We start from the raw sequence: 13,102 nt of genomic DNA, 5'->3' as shown, positions 1-13,102 counted from the left end.
ACTTATCCCGTGCATCGTGTGTGGATCCATCCTTCGCAGATTTTAAAATGTTACATCGTTGCTTCACCGTCTAACGGTTTATCAGAAGAACAGACACTGAAATGGAATGGATTTGTACAACATTCCATGTTAGTATTTTGGAATAGTAAAAGAACTGATAGATGGACAGCAAGAAAAGGAAGATTAAAAAAAAGTCTGAAGCCCGGATTACCCAGTGATGAATGGGTCTCCGAAAAATAGAGATTTGGCTACACTTCCTTCAGGACAGAAGTTCTGAGGCATCAGCCTAAGGAGCTAAAAGAAAAATTAGCAGAGACCTTTAACCGCAAGTTAATGAAGCCACCTAGTGGTTTGTTACATCATTTAAGGTTGTGTGAATGTGGAAAGCATCTCATCTGTGGATTGACTGTGTGGGTCTCTAATCAAGTGTGAGTCGAAGCCTGATCACTTTTCATTTAGTCAAGCAAGGAGGGTACGTTTCATTGAGAATAAGCACAGTGCTGCTCTGGGTAATCTTTTGTTTATTCATAGTCTTTTTTTTTTTTAATAATAATTACCAAATTGACCAGATACTTTTTTATTTATTTATTTTTATTTTTGGCTGTGTTGGGTCTTCGTTTCTGTGCGAGGGCTTTCTCCAGTTGCGGCAAGCGGGGGTCACTCTTCATCGCGGTGCACGGGCCTCTCACTGTTGCGGCCTCTCCCGTTGCGGAGCACAGGCTCCAGACGCACAGGCTCAGTAGTTGTGGCTCACGGGCCCAGTTGCTCCGCGGCATGTGGGATCTTCCCAGACCAGGGCTCGAACCCGTTCCCCTGCATTGGCAGGCAGATTCTCAACCACTGCGCCACCAGGGAAGCCCCTATAGTCTTTTTTTTAGTCATAAAAGACTTAAGGTAACTTACATGAAAATACGAGAGCACAAACTAGAAGAAGATGAGAAAAGAGAAAAAACATAAAGATATAAAAAGTAGTAAAAACTTTTGATAATTCAAAAATGCTTTCAAAATCCTATATGTTTTCCATGAAAGGACTCTACATTTTCAGGTAAGCATGGGAACCGATCAGTTATAGAATTCACAATGTTCAGAACAGTGAAACATTTTTTAGGAAAAGTGAAATCCTAACCTAATGTCAAGAGCAGAGAAATTTTTCTTCTGGAGGTCCTCACAAATGCGGTACTACCTAATGTCATGTATAATGTCCTCAATCCTCATAATAGAAATCATCCTGAGTCTTGGAAGATTGTTTCTTAACTGTGCCTACACTGCTTTGGAGGAGAATGTGCCCCAAACTCCATTTTCAGGGCTTACATTAAAGCATTTGATCCTCACAATAAGCCTGAGAGGTAGGTAGCATTACTATCTCCATATTACAGATGAGGCCACTGACACACAGTGAGGTTATGAACTTGCCCGAAGTTAGGCTGTTAATAAATAATGGAGCTGGGATTCAAACCTGGGAAGTCTGGCTCTAACACCCATGCTCTTTTCCAAAATGCTGTATATACTGAATGACCGATCCAATGAAAATGGCAATACTGTATTGAATACTTATACAGTCTGTGGGGCATTAGATAGGAGTGCTTTAACATGGTGCTGAAGATGAGATCAGGATTGCATATTTCTGAGATGACCCAGTCAGCCTTGCCCTCCAGTGTCACAGACTTCATCCCTGACCCCAGTCACTGCACACTTATGCAAACACATGTGTATACACACCTTTGGTCAAAAACAGAGGACCAGGAAAGAGTACTCAGATTCACCACTTCCTGATTTCTAGGAAATTGTTGAAATCCATGACCTTTTTATAAAAAATTTATTTTATTGAGGAATAGTTGATTTACAATGTTGTGTTAATTTCTGCTGTACAGCAAAGTGATTCATTTATACATATATATACATTCTTTTTCATATTCTTTACCATTTTGGTTTATCACAGGATATTGAATATAGTTCCCTGTGCTATATAGTAGGACCTTGTTGTTTATCCATTCTCTATATAATAGTTTGCATCTGCTAATCCCAAACTCCCAATCCTTCCCTCCCCCTTCTCTCGTCCCCCTTGGCAACCACAAGTCTGTTCTCTGTCTGTGAGTCTGTTTCTGTTTCATAGATAAGTTCATTTGTGTCATATTTTAGATTCCACATATAAGTGATATCATATGGTATTTGTCTTTCTCTTTCTGACTTACTTCACTTAGTGTGATAATCTCTAGGTCCATCCATGTTGCTGCAAATGGCATTATTTCATTCTTTTTATGGCCGAGGAGTATTCCATTGTATATATGTACCACATCCTCTTTATCCAGTCATCTGTTGATGGATGTTTAGGTTGTTTCCATGTCTTGGCTATTGTGTATAGTGCTGCTATGAACATAGGGGTGCATGTATCTTTTTGAATTATAGTTTTGTGAAATCCATGACCTTTTGATGTCTTTGTATCTTCAGATACAAGATCTAAAATGCAATCATAACAAAACGTGCTTTATTTTGCTAGCTTTTCTTTCTCAAAGTGGTATCTATAAATGTTTGGGCATGGCAGCTAAATTGATTTCTCTTAACCAGTCATGAAAGTTGATTAGGGATGAGCAAGGCAAGCCTTGAAAGAAACTTGGTAGGGAAATAATGGCATCATTGAAAGATTTCCGGTTAGTGGAGTCAAAATATCATATGACTTGAGTTTTAAATTGAGCATTTAGAATGATGTTCTTTTAAGCTGTGCTTTAGGATAGTTGTGTGGTTAATGTTCTTGCCAAGAGGAAAAGGTATACTCTATAAAGTGACCCTTCTGTATAGAGAAGGCTCCTTGAAAACAAATTTCCATGGCATTTAAAACAAATGCCTAGCTCAGTAAAGATTCTAATGCTCCTGAAAGATTCAAGTTCTGTTTGGGGACCAACATGATGGCCTACTACTCATAAGATTGAAGTTTTCAGAATGATAATCTTTTAATAGTTCTGATGAATGCTTGAAAGATTCATCCTATCATAGGAACATAAATGAATGAGAGCAATGCTGAGATACGATGAAAGAAACATTGGCTGGAAATCAAGAAACTTGGGATCTACTTCAGGTCTGCTTTATTCTGATAACAAAGAAAGGCACAAATTCTTTGTGTGTCATTTTTCTTTTTTTTTTTTTTAAAGATTTTTTTTTTTTTGATGTGGACCATTTTTAAACCACTGGACCACCAGAGAAGTCCCTGTGTGTCATTTTTCTCATGAACTTTGGAGTGAGATCTGAATTCAAACACCAATTCTGATACCCGTTAGCTGGATGATACTGGATTAGCCAGTTAACCTCTCCAGGCTTCAGTTTCATTATCTATAAAATGGCTTCAGTAATACATAGATTTTATTAGGTGCTCACTGTGTGCAGGTATTTTATATATAAAGGTTTTTTTTATACCTTTTATCTTTATAACTATCTTAAATGGAATGTTCACTCTTGTTATCCCTACTTTACAGGTGTTATCACTGCAGTTGAAAGAATAGGTAACGTGAAGAGTTTAATTAGGATAATTTATGTAATGTGTCATATTACCTGGTATACAGCAGATTCTCCAGACATGGAGCTGATGTATTCCTGTTGACTTCATCTTCCCATCTTCTTCTCTTCTTTTGGGATTTGTTTTGAAGATTAGTGAAGAGGAGAACCACAGGCTTAAACAGCTTAACTTTGGGAATTAGGGATTTAGACCAAAATGTAAAAATAAAACTGAATTTTTATTTTCCTACAGGAGTGGCAAAAACTCAACTATGATATCTACACCCTGCGACAGATTCGAAGGGAAGTGAGAAATCGATGGAAACGCATTTTAGAAGATTTAGGTGAGTCTGAAAGTGATTATGAAATGGTAAAAATAACCAGTTGTGATCGTTCCTCTTCACTTTCTCCAGCATGGTTTTTATGAAAGGAACGTCAGTAACTGACTGATTAAGGCTACTGTGTACTAATTATTTTCCCAATCCCGTCCTCCCTGTATCCTCAGGCATAAACATCTGATGTTTCTGTTATCACCAGACCCTGTCTTGAGGACATATTTTGCCATGTGTTACTCCGTCTGTCCTCAGTATCAAGTAGCACAGGGCAGTGGAATCATATGGGCACCACCATTGACTTTTTGGGCATTGTACATTGATTGCATTAGATGGGAGTGATTGGCCAGTTAATCATAGCTTTATAAGGTAAGGCAGATTGGGAGAAATATTATTTGTAAGAGAGACAGCAAAATACCTGTGGTATTAGAGTAGATATTGGGTATTGATTTTTCTTGAATCTGCCAGGGTTGTGATACAATAAACGTGGTCCTCACATTATAAAGTAAGCTTGTTTTCATGTTTTAAAATAATGAATTTATCAATTTTGAAGTCCTCAGTCCTTCTGCTTTGAAAGAGAACATGACACCTTGGCATCATAACCTTTCAGAAGTGGGGTACCAAGTTGCTAGCCGCTGTTGCTTTAGTTGGGATATGTTGGGGTGGGGTGGACCTCTGCCCTCTTTACTCACCCAATATTGTTCTGAGTTAATAGTCTCCTCTTTATGATGTAAGTTATCCCAGGAAGGGTAAATCTGTGGGTCTTTTAGACCTTTGGGTAAGTAATTTAACCAGTCAGCCGTATTGCCCTGGGGAAGGGAATCTGGGCTTGGAGAAGTAGGGGCCTGAAGGTGACCATTGTGCAGGTTGCAGGGGAAGTAGGAATTCAGGAAACAGGGGAGGAGGCGAAGAGTAGGGAGTGGGAGGAGGGTTTCCAAACCAAAAAAAGGGGCAGCAGGCAGTCAGTGGATGAGTATCTGAGGCTTAACTCGGAGGAAAAAGTTAACAGAGAAAATCTGGTAAGAAGAAATTGCAACAGAATTTTAATTAAAGACCCCACCCACCTCACTGTGCTGGGAAGCAGCACAGGGAGTGGTGCCTTGGGCTTCAGTTTCCTCATATTTGTTCCTAATCCACTGTTGGGTCCCTTAATCTCCTGCAGGACCATCATTTCCTTGTGACTACTTTACGTGAGGGTTCAATCTCTTTACCTTAGGTTTTCAAAAGGAAGCAGACTCTTTGTTGTCAGTGACAAAACTCAGCACCATCAGTGATTCTAAAAACACAAGGAAAGCTCGGGAGATATTGTTGAGACTGGCTGAAGAGACCAATATTTTCCCAACCAGTTGGGAGCTTTCGGAGAGATATCTCTTTGTTGTGGTAAGTGGATGTCTTGGTCCACCTGCTCTGATTTTGCTTTAAAGTTTTGCTTCTCTATTAGTCCATATTCTCAGCATTCTCACACCACCAGCTCCACCATGGTATGAGATATGGCAGATGATGCTGGCATCTTATGCATTGGTACCCAGTGGCCAGCACGTCATAATCACTTGGAGGGCTTTAAAAATTCAGGTTTCTGGATTGCACTTAGACCAGCTGAGACTTGGCATTGTGGCTCAAGAATCTATCTGTATTTTTCAGCCAATTTTGCTGTGCAGTCAGCTTCTTGAACCATTTTTAGGGCAAAGAGATGTGAGAAATATTGTGTATATAACCTAAGATTGAAAAATGATTTGAAAGGACTCTAAGAGCAGTGGAATGTTTCTTGGATAATGTAAGTAAGGGCTAAGGAGTGTCTCTCAATTTGTTGGGAAAAATTTAATAAATGTTTTACTCACTCATCATTATTTCTAGGGTGGATATTGTGGTTTTTAGATTGGTTTTCCCACCAACATGGCTTGGTTCCCATCTTGACAACATTTGTATTCTTAATTTTTTGGCAGGACCGTCTCATTACACTCGATGCTGCGGAAGAATTCTTTAAAATTGCCAGTCAAACTTACCCCAAGAAGCCTGGGGTCCCATGCCAGGCAGATGGCCAGAAAGAACTGCACTACCTTCCCTTTCCGAGTCCCTAAGGGAGAGGCTACGAGGCAGAATGGGATTTCTTCCACTGGAACTCAACAGCCTACCAAAGTTGGACAGATGCGTGTAAAAGAGAATGAGCAAGAAGAGGGCTAGCTAAGAGAAAAAGGATTCTGAGTCCTGCAAAAATCTAAGCGTTTGGATATCTGGCCCTCATGAGGACTTGACTATATGATAGTTGAGGCTGCGTTGAAACACCCTGGTGATCTTGCATCAGAGAGTTGGCCAGTGGGATATTTCATCATGGGTGATTGATTAGATTCCAAGAACCCATTGCCCCCATTTTGGTTTTGGTTGTACAATAAGCTCTAGCCACTAATCCTATTGGGAGAATAGGATGTTCTAGTTAATAAAATAAGATTAATAGAGCTATCATTGAGCCCAAATATGGATTACCAATTTTTAAATAATTGTTATATAATATAGGCTAACACCAAAATAATACCAGGCGTGACAAGACCTTTCTTTGATTTGGAAGCACCTACAGAACCTTGGAGGTGTTTGAGGCATCGTTTTGAGATTATTCAGAAGTTTAGATGTACCAAATAAGAGAACTATCTAGGAGTGCTGCTCAGACGTGAATCCTAAATAGAATGCTCCCAAGCAGAATTTCCTGCAGCTACACGTGAAAAGCTGCGTCTTCAGCTGTGCTACAAGCATCTTGAATTCTCAACGTTATTGATATCTGGTTACCTCATTTTTACATAGTGTCCAGCTCAAGTCCACAAGCCCTGGATATTTTATCTGGGATAGCATCTATTTGACCTTTACTGTCTTGTCTTCTCTTTAACCTGTTTCCAGCTTATTGACTGAGAGTTGCACCTGCCCAGGGACCTCTCATGCAGCGTGGCCTCAGCTCCAGGACCCAGAGTGGGCGCGGAGAGCCCGTGGTCACAGTGCACTGGGGTCAGTGCTCACCCTGCCAGCCTGGGGCTGAGCCCCGCGAGCCACCAGCAGCAGCAGTAGCAACTCTGCAGGCAGTGTTGCATTGAAGAAGGTCATTGCTGGACGTTCTTCCATCCTGAAGATGATTTTCAAAGTGGAGCAATTCTGTCAATACAGTTTGCTTCTACCCACAGATTGAGCAGTCCAGTTTCAAAAGTTAATTGCCACCTAAGCAAGGAGCTTGCCATGAAATCAGGGTTCATTTTATTGAAAAGACTTTCAGAGCTTGTCGGATTTATCAGTAGACTGCTGAGAACAATGGCAATATTTTTACTTTTACAGATTTTACTTTTCTGACTTCAAGTTAAAAAGTAACTTGTATTTAGTCTGTGCAGGGGATTGTGACTTGAAAATTTCCCTACCCTGATTAGCTCTTTTGGTAGTGAACACAATGTTTAAAGTATTTGTTAGAGGAGATACATGTTCTCCGTTTATGAATGCTTTGCAGACCAATTTAACTCACATGTTTCAGGAATATTCTTCCTAGTTTAATAAGTCAACTAAAAATTTTATTTTTTAAAATAAAAAATACATTTTTATTTTGTTGTATTTAGTACTTAATACCTCTCTCATGTTGTTTAAAATTAGCCTGCAGATATTTTCCCTCACCTCTATAGGCTCTTGCAAGATAAACATACAAAGAGTGAGACAAACAAAAACAAACAATAAATTAAACCAAAAAAAAAAAAAACTTTGAAAATCATATTGTTTTCATCTTTGTCCTTGGAATTTGTATTTTGTCTTTCTGCCTTTTTTTGGTGTCAAAATAGATGAGATTGTTTGCATCTATGGAGAATACATTGTAACCATAGTCTTTATTTTTGGTAATGAATAAGTAAGGATAAAATTGTCTCTATGATTATAAAAACTCATGGAATTATCCAGGAAATTTTCCTTGCAAAGAATTAAAAGGTTTCTGTATTTACTTTTCAGCTGAATGTGTGTCATATTTCTGAGAATTAAGAAGGAACAGATATTCTTTCCATAATTCCTTTAAATTAAAGGGTAAAGAGGCTGAGAGACAGATGGGCTTAAGGACCTCCCATTATTCTAAAGCCAGTCAAGAGGCAGATCTGTGCTCAAGTCCATTGAGGAATACATGAGAGGGGCTTGAGGGTGACTGAAATGACCACTTCAGAAGTCACAAGGTACTCAGCACAACCAGGATCCAAAGGTTCATGTGTGTATGCAGGGCAGTTTCAGGTGGTAGATGGATGGAAAATTTTATATTAATAGTTACTTATTTTAATGTGCACCAGGGGGAAAACGCTATAGTTAGCAGATAAAACACCTGATTTCCTATTCCATGAATATAATTGCAACAAATAATAAAGTATTTATGTTTTCTTAAAGGAGGCCCCAGGAAGGCACCGTGGACACACTGACCAAAGTGATAGAGAATGCTTTGGTGAGGAGTCACCAGCATCACTGAAAACTCAGTAGTATCCCTGTAGGCCAGAGGCTGTTCCAGAAGTGGGCTCACTGGTAGCAATGGGGATGGAAGAATAGGGGCCCAGTGGCAATGCTTCACTGTCAGAAGACAAGTGGACACGATTATCATAACTAATGGCCAGGTCTGAGAGGTACCTGCAGAGAGATTTGGAGATGGTTGATGGATCATGGCATCCCTAGGGGCAAAATAGATGGGTAGCCAATAAGAGTATTACTCAAGCTGTACCACTGAAAGATCTCAAGGATGGATGATCAGGAGATAGGTAGGACACAGCCACAGCCACATAATAAATAGTTATGATCTCTTGCCAAGTTTCCAGACCTTGGCTATTTTCTAGACCCAGAAACTACTGACTAAAGGAAAGACTAGATCCCCAAGAAAGAAGACTTTGAAACACCACTGCAAGTGTATATGGCACTGCTTCCCCTAGTCTTGCCTCTAAAGGACCTATGGTCATTTACTGAGATAACTGTACACTGGGGAAAGGAGTATACACAAACACTCTGAGGACATGGGACACAAGATCCAAGTTGACATTGATACCCAAGGACAAGAGTATCATTACAGTGTGCCATTTAGAAGGAGGGTACATGGAATTCAAATAATGAATGGAGTCCTACCCCAGTTCTAACTCACAGTAGGTCCATTGAGTTCATGGATCTACCCAGTGGTCACCTTCCCAGTTACGGAATAGATTATTGGGCTGAGCATACTTGGGACTTGGCAGAACCAACATTCATTTTTTTGGCCTGTGGGTTAAAACCCATCTTAATGAGAAAGCTAAGTGAAAGGCTCTGAAACTGCTTCACCCCCTGGCCAAGATAGTAAACCAAAATCAATATTGCATTCCAGAAAGATGACAGAGATTAGTACCCTTAAAGACAGGAAGAGTGTTTGTCCTGATTATAATTCCATTTAATTCAACACTCTGGCCCTAAGACTAGATGGACACTGGAGAACGAAAGTGAATTATTGAAAATTCAACCAAGCAGTAGCCCTAATTGCAGCTGCTGAGCTAGAGGTGGGATCTTTGTGAGAATAAAGTAACAAGTCTCAGCTACAATGTGGCTATTGATCCGGCAAATGCTTCTTTCCATACCCATCAGAAAGGTAGGTCAGAAAGTGTTTGCATTCACTTGAGATGGACAACAGTATACATTTATGGTATTGCTCCAGAGCTATCTAAACTCTCCTGCCGTCTGTTATAATATAGCCCCAAAGGATCTGGACCAACTGGACTCTGCAGAATATCACATTGGTTACTATATCGGTAACATTAGATCCGATGAGTACCAAGTGGCAAATGCATTGGAGACCTTAAGAAAAGACATGCACTTCAAAGGATGAGAGATAAATTCTACAGAGTCTCAGGGACCTGTCACTTCAGTGAAGTTTTCAGGGGTCCCTTGGTCTGTGGCATGCTGAAACATCCCCTCAAAGGAAAGGTTGACTTATTTCATCTTACACCTCCCACCTCTACGGAGCCAGCAGAATGCTTGGTAGGCTTCTTTATGTTGTCACCTAGAAATACTGCTCCATCCCATTTAACTGGGTGACATGAAAAGCTGCCAGCTCTGAATGAGGTCCAGGGCAGGAAAGGGCTCCAAAGCAGGTCCAGGCTATGGCTAAGTGGCTTGACACTTGTATCATAGGACCCTGCAGACCCCTTAGTATTAAAAGTCAGTGATAAGAAAAGCTGCAAGTGGAATCTATGGAAAACTCAATAGGAGAATGACAGCACAGACTCCTTGGGCTCTGGAGTAAGGCCATGCCATTTGCAAGGGATAATTACACATTACTTGAAAAACTGCTTATCGTGAGTTGGGTTTTTGTCAGACTCACGAAGGCATGAGTGCAAAGTCTAGCAACAATCTACTTTTTCCCTGTTATTTTTAATATAAACTATTAATTTTAGAATAGCTTTTGATTTACAGAAAAGTTCCAAAGGTTGTACAGAGCATTCCCATATGCCTCATATCAAGTTTCTATTATTAACATCAAACCGTAGAATGGTACATTTGTCACGTCTAATGAACCACTATTGATGCATTATTATTAACTGAAGTCCACAGTTCATTCCAGTACCTTAGTTTTTACCTAATGTCTTTTTCTGTTGCAGGATCCCGTCCAGGTCACTGTATTGCATATAGTCATCATGTTCTCTTAGGCTCCTCTTGGCTGTGATAGTTTCTCAGACCTTCCTTGCTTTTGAGGACCTTGACAGTTTCGAGGAGTACTGTTAGGGAATCTAGAAGAGAGATGATAAGTATTACTGTGGCCTTGAGACCAGCTGTAGCAGTGGGGCTGTAAGTTGTTCAGTTAGCCTTTCCTCAGGAAAAGAAATACCCCAGACTCCCAGAGGATCCTCTCCCAGGATGTGTCATAAAAAGCAAGTGGATCCAAGCTTGGTGTCTGAGATCTCAGCCGGGTCTCTCTGTAGGAATTGACATCAACCAGTGAGAGCTGCCTTGTCCAAGGCTGCTCCCCTGTTAGGGGCGTCCTGCCTCTACTGACTAGTTAGTTGGTGCAGGGCTAGGAAGAGCTATCCTAGCTCTAGAGCTCCCCATTAGATTGACTGAGGCCTTTATTGTGACGACATCTCAGTACAATTTTCCCAACCCTGCCTTTCCTCTCTCCTCCTCAGGTATTTGCTTATAAACTTCTTGCACGCCAATCTCCATTTCAGAGTCTTTTTTTCAGGGAACCCCATCGTGGCAGTATCTTGAGTCAACAGTAAAATACACAAGTCTGCAATTGTAGCTAACACATTCATAGTGGTTCTCCATTAGTTTTAGTATAACTAGGCTGGAGCATTTATCTATTGAAATACATGTTATTTCATTATGAGTCATTAAAATATATTAAATATGTATTTATCTCGGGTATTTGGGCATTATTTAAAAAAATGTTAATTAGGTAGTCGTTGTTATTTGTAAATTCGTTTAACATAGTGGTTAAATCGTTTTTAAAGATCATCAGGAAAGTTAACTTTCCTTTAGCTAAGAAATTAAAGTCAGTAACTTCTGGAAGAGGACCGCATTGACAGCAGCAGAAACTAGTTTATGTAGTTACTCGCCAATGATCAAAGAGGGATCCTGGCACAAAGATGGCTTGTTTTCCGTTGGAGTAATGCATTTATCCATTCTCTCAGATCACTTTCTATTACTAACATCACAAGAAATCTGTTTGAATTTGAGTAAGTTGCATTGAAAGGAGTATACTCATAATCTCCAAATCACTACTGTGTACAGAGTGAAAAGGGCCACTTTGAACTTTTCTTTTACAATGTTTCAAAGAGTGTTATTATTAGCTTCCAGAGTATTAGTCTATATTTTGCTTTGACAGACTACAGATGGACATATGGCATTTCAATTTTCATCTCCCTTAGCCTATGGGTTTAGAAACCTGGGCTGCGGAGAACTGAGTCAGGGAACCAAGTCTTAACTGATTCTCATCCTTTAATCATTTAGTAACTAAATGGGATATATCTGATTTTGCTACTCGTCTATATTCTAAGTGCTTAGTGAGATTAAATTTAGAAAGAACAGTATTTTGTATATATGTATATATATTTCTATATTATATATTATAAAAAGAACAAAAGTAAAATTATGAGATTTATAAGAGCTAAATAAAGCACAGACCAATCAATCAGTGCTCTTTCAAAAACCAACAGCTGTAGTTTTTAGGTAGCAATTTACTTTAAAAATTCTTCCGCATTAGTAGTGTGAAATGTGTAAGTAAAGTTGATCGTATATCCTAGAGACGTGTATTTAGCATTTGAAGTATCCTAATCAGGAACCTACTTTCCAAGATGGTTGTTTAATCATTTCGATCATCTTTATCAAAATGTACACCAGAAAATTCATTACGTTGCGTAAAGTGTGTTAGGAATGATTTTCCATTTATGAAATGAGTAGTAGTCAGGGTAAGTGGTTAGCTAGAAAGAATGACTTGCCTCCATCATCTTTGCAGGATGAAGGTGTTAAGAATCTCTTATAACCAGCCGTGCTGAAGGGCTAGAGCACCTTTGCCTGCCTGCTTCAAAGACCTGACACCAAGTTGTCTGATTTGGTTGTCAAAACACTGTTGTGTCTGCCTAAGAATGAAACTTTGACTCGTTTCTTTCAAACGTTTATTTCAATATTGTGGGTCCTGAGAAAAGAAAGAGGGGGACTTCTTTGGGATTACAGGAAGCAGATGCATAATTCCTGGTAAATGAGTGTTGTATGTTTAGAAGAATTTGGGCTAAGATTTGCTTTCACTTGGTTGCAAGATTATGGGAGACGAGACCTATGGCCTTCACCTTCTTCTTGTAATTGCTGGAGATCACTGATATTTACTAAAAGCCTGGGCATCTGCTGAAAGGTCGCAGTGACTTAGGTCAACTACTACCTCTTTTAAAAATATAAAAGTAATGCAGAAAATTTTAAAATAGTAAAAAAACAACCATAATACTAGAATTGTATTATAATCATAACATTTTGGGAGGGTTCACTTTTTATGTGCATATTTGCAATTTCTATGTACAATTTTCTATCCTGATTATTAAATTTAGGTCAGGGTTCATGAGCTCAAATGCCTCCAAGAGTAACTGGGTAGGGACTGTGGACCAAAGAGAGTTGTGTCCCTCACTCTAAAGGGAACAGTTACAGCCTCTCGCCTTCTGAGATGGCCCACACTCTGTGCAGTGTGTTTCTCTGAATAAATCCACTTCTTACCTAAAAAAAAAAAAAAAAAAAAGGGAACAATTATTACTTAGCTCCAAATGATTGTTGTCATGCAAAAGGGCTCAGTTCTG

The 13,102-nt window shown here is 39.5% G+C and overlaps 1 protein-coding gene across 2 annotated transcripts in view; it reads left to right on the top strand.

Moving 5' to 3' along the window:
• Positions 1-7,778, top strand: part of MREG (melanoregulin) — a 115,043-nt gene extending 107,265 nt beyond the window's left edge. For both annotated transcript variants that reach the window (XM_082467495.1, XM_082467496.1), the window contains 3 exons: positions 3,740-3,830; positions 5,035-5,198; positions 5,762-7,778. In XM_082467495.1, the coding sequence (XP_082323621.1) occupies positions 3,740-3,830; positions 5,035-5,198; positions 5,762-5,896 (390 nt within the window). In that variant the 3' untranslated portion in view covers positions 5,897-7,778. The remainder of the gene's footprint in view (positions 1-3,739; positions 3,831-5,034; positions 5,199-5,761) is intronic.
• Positions 7,779-13,102: the final 5,324 nt, after the last annotated feature.

The sequence above is a fragment of the Balaenoptera physalus genome (genome assembly GCF_965194825.1).
Source record: "Balaenoptera physalus genome assembly, chromosome: 6".
Lineage (NCBI taxonomy): Eukaryota > Metazoa > Chordata > Mammalia > Artiodactyla > Balaenopteridae > Balaenoptera > Balaenoptera physalus.
The sequence above is the reverse complement of the archived record's forward strand: the minus strand, read 5'-3'. Positions and strand labels throughout refer to the sequence as shown.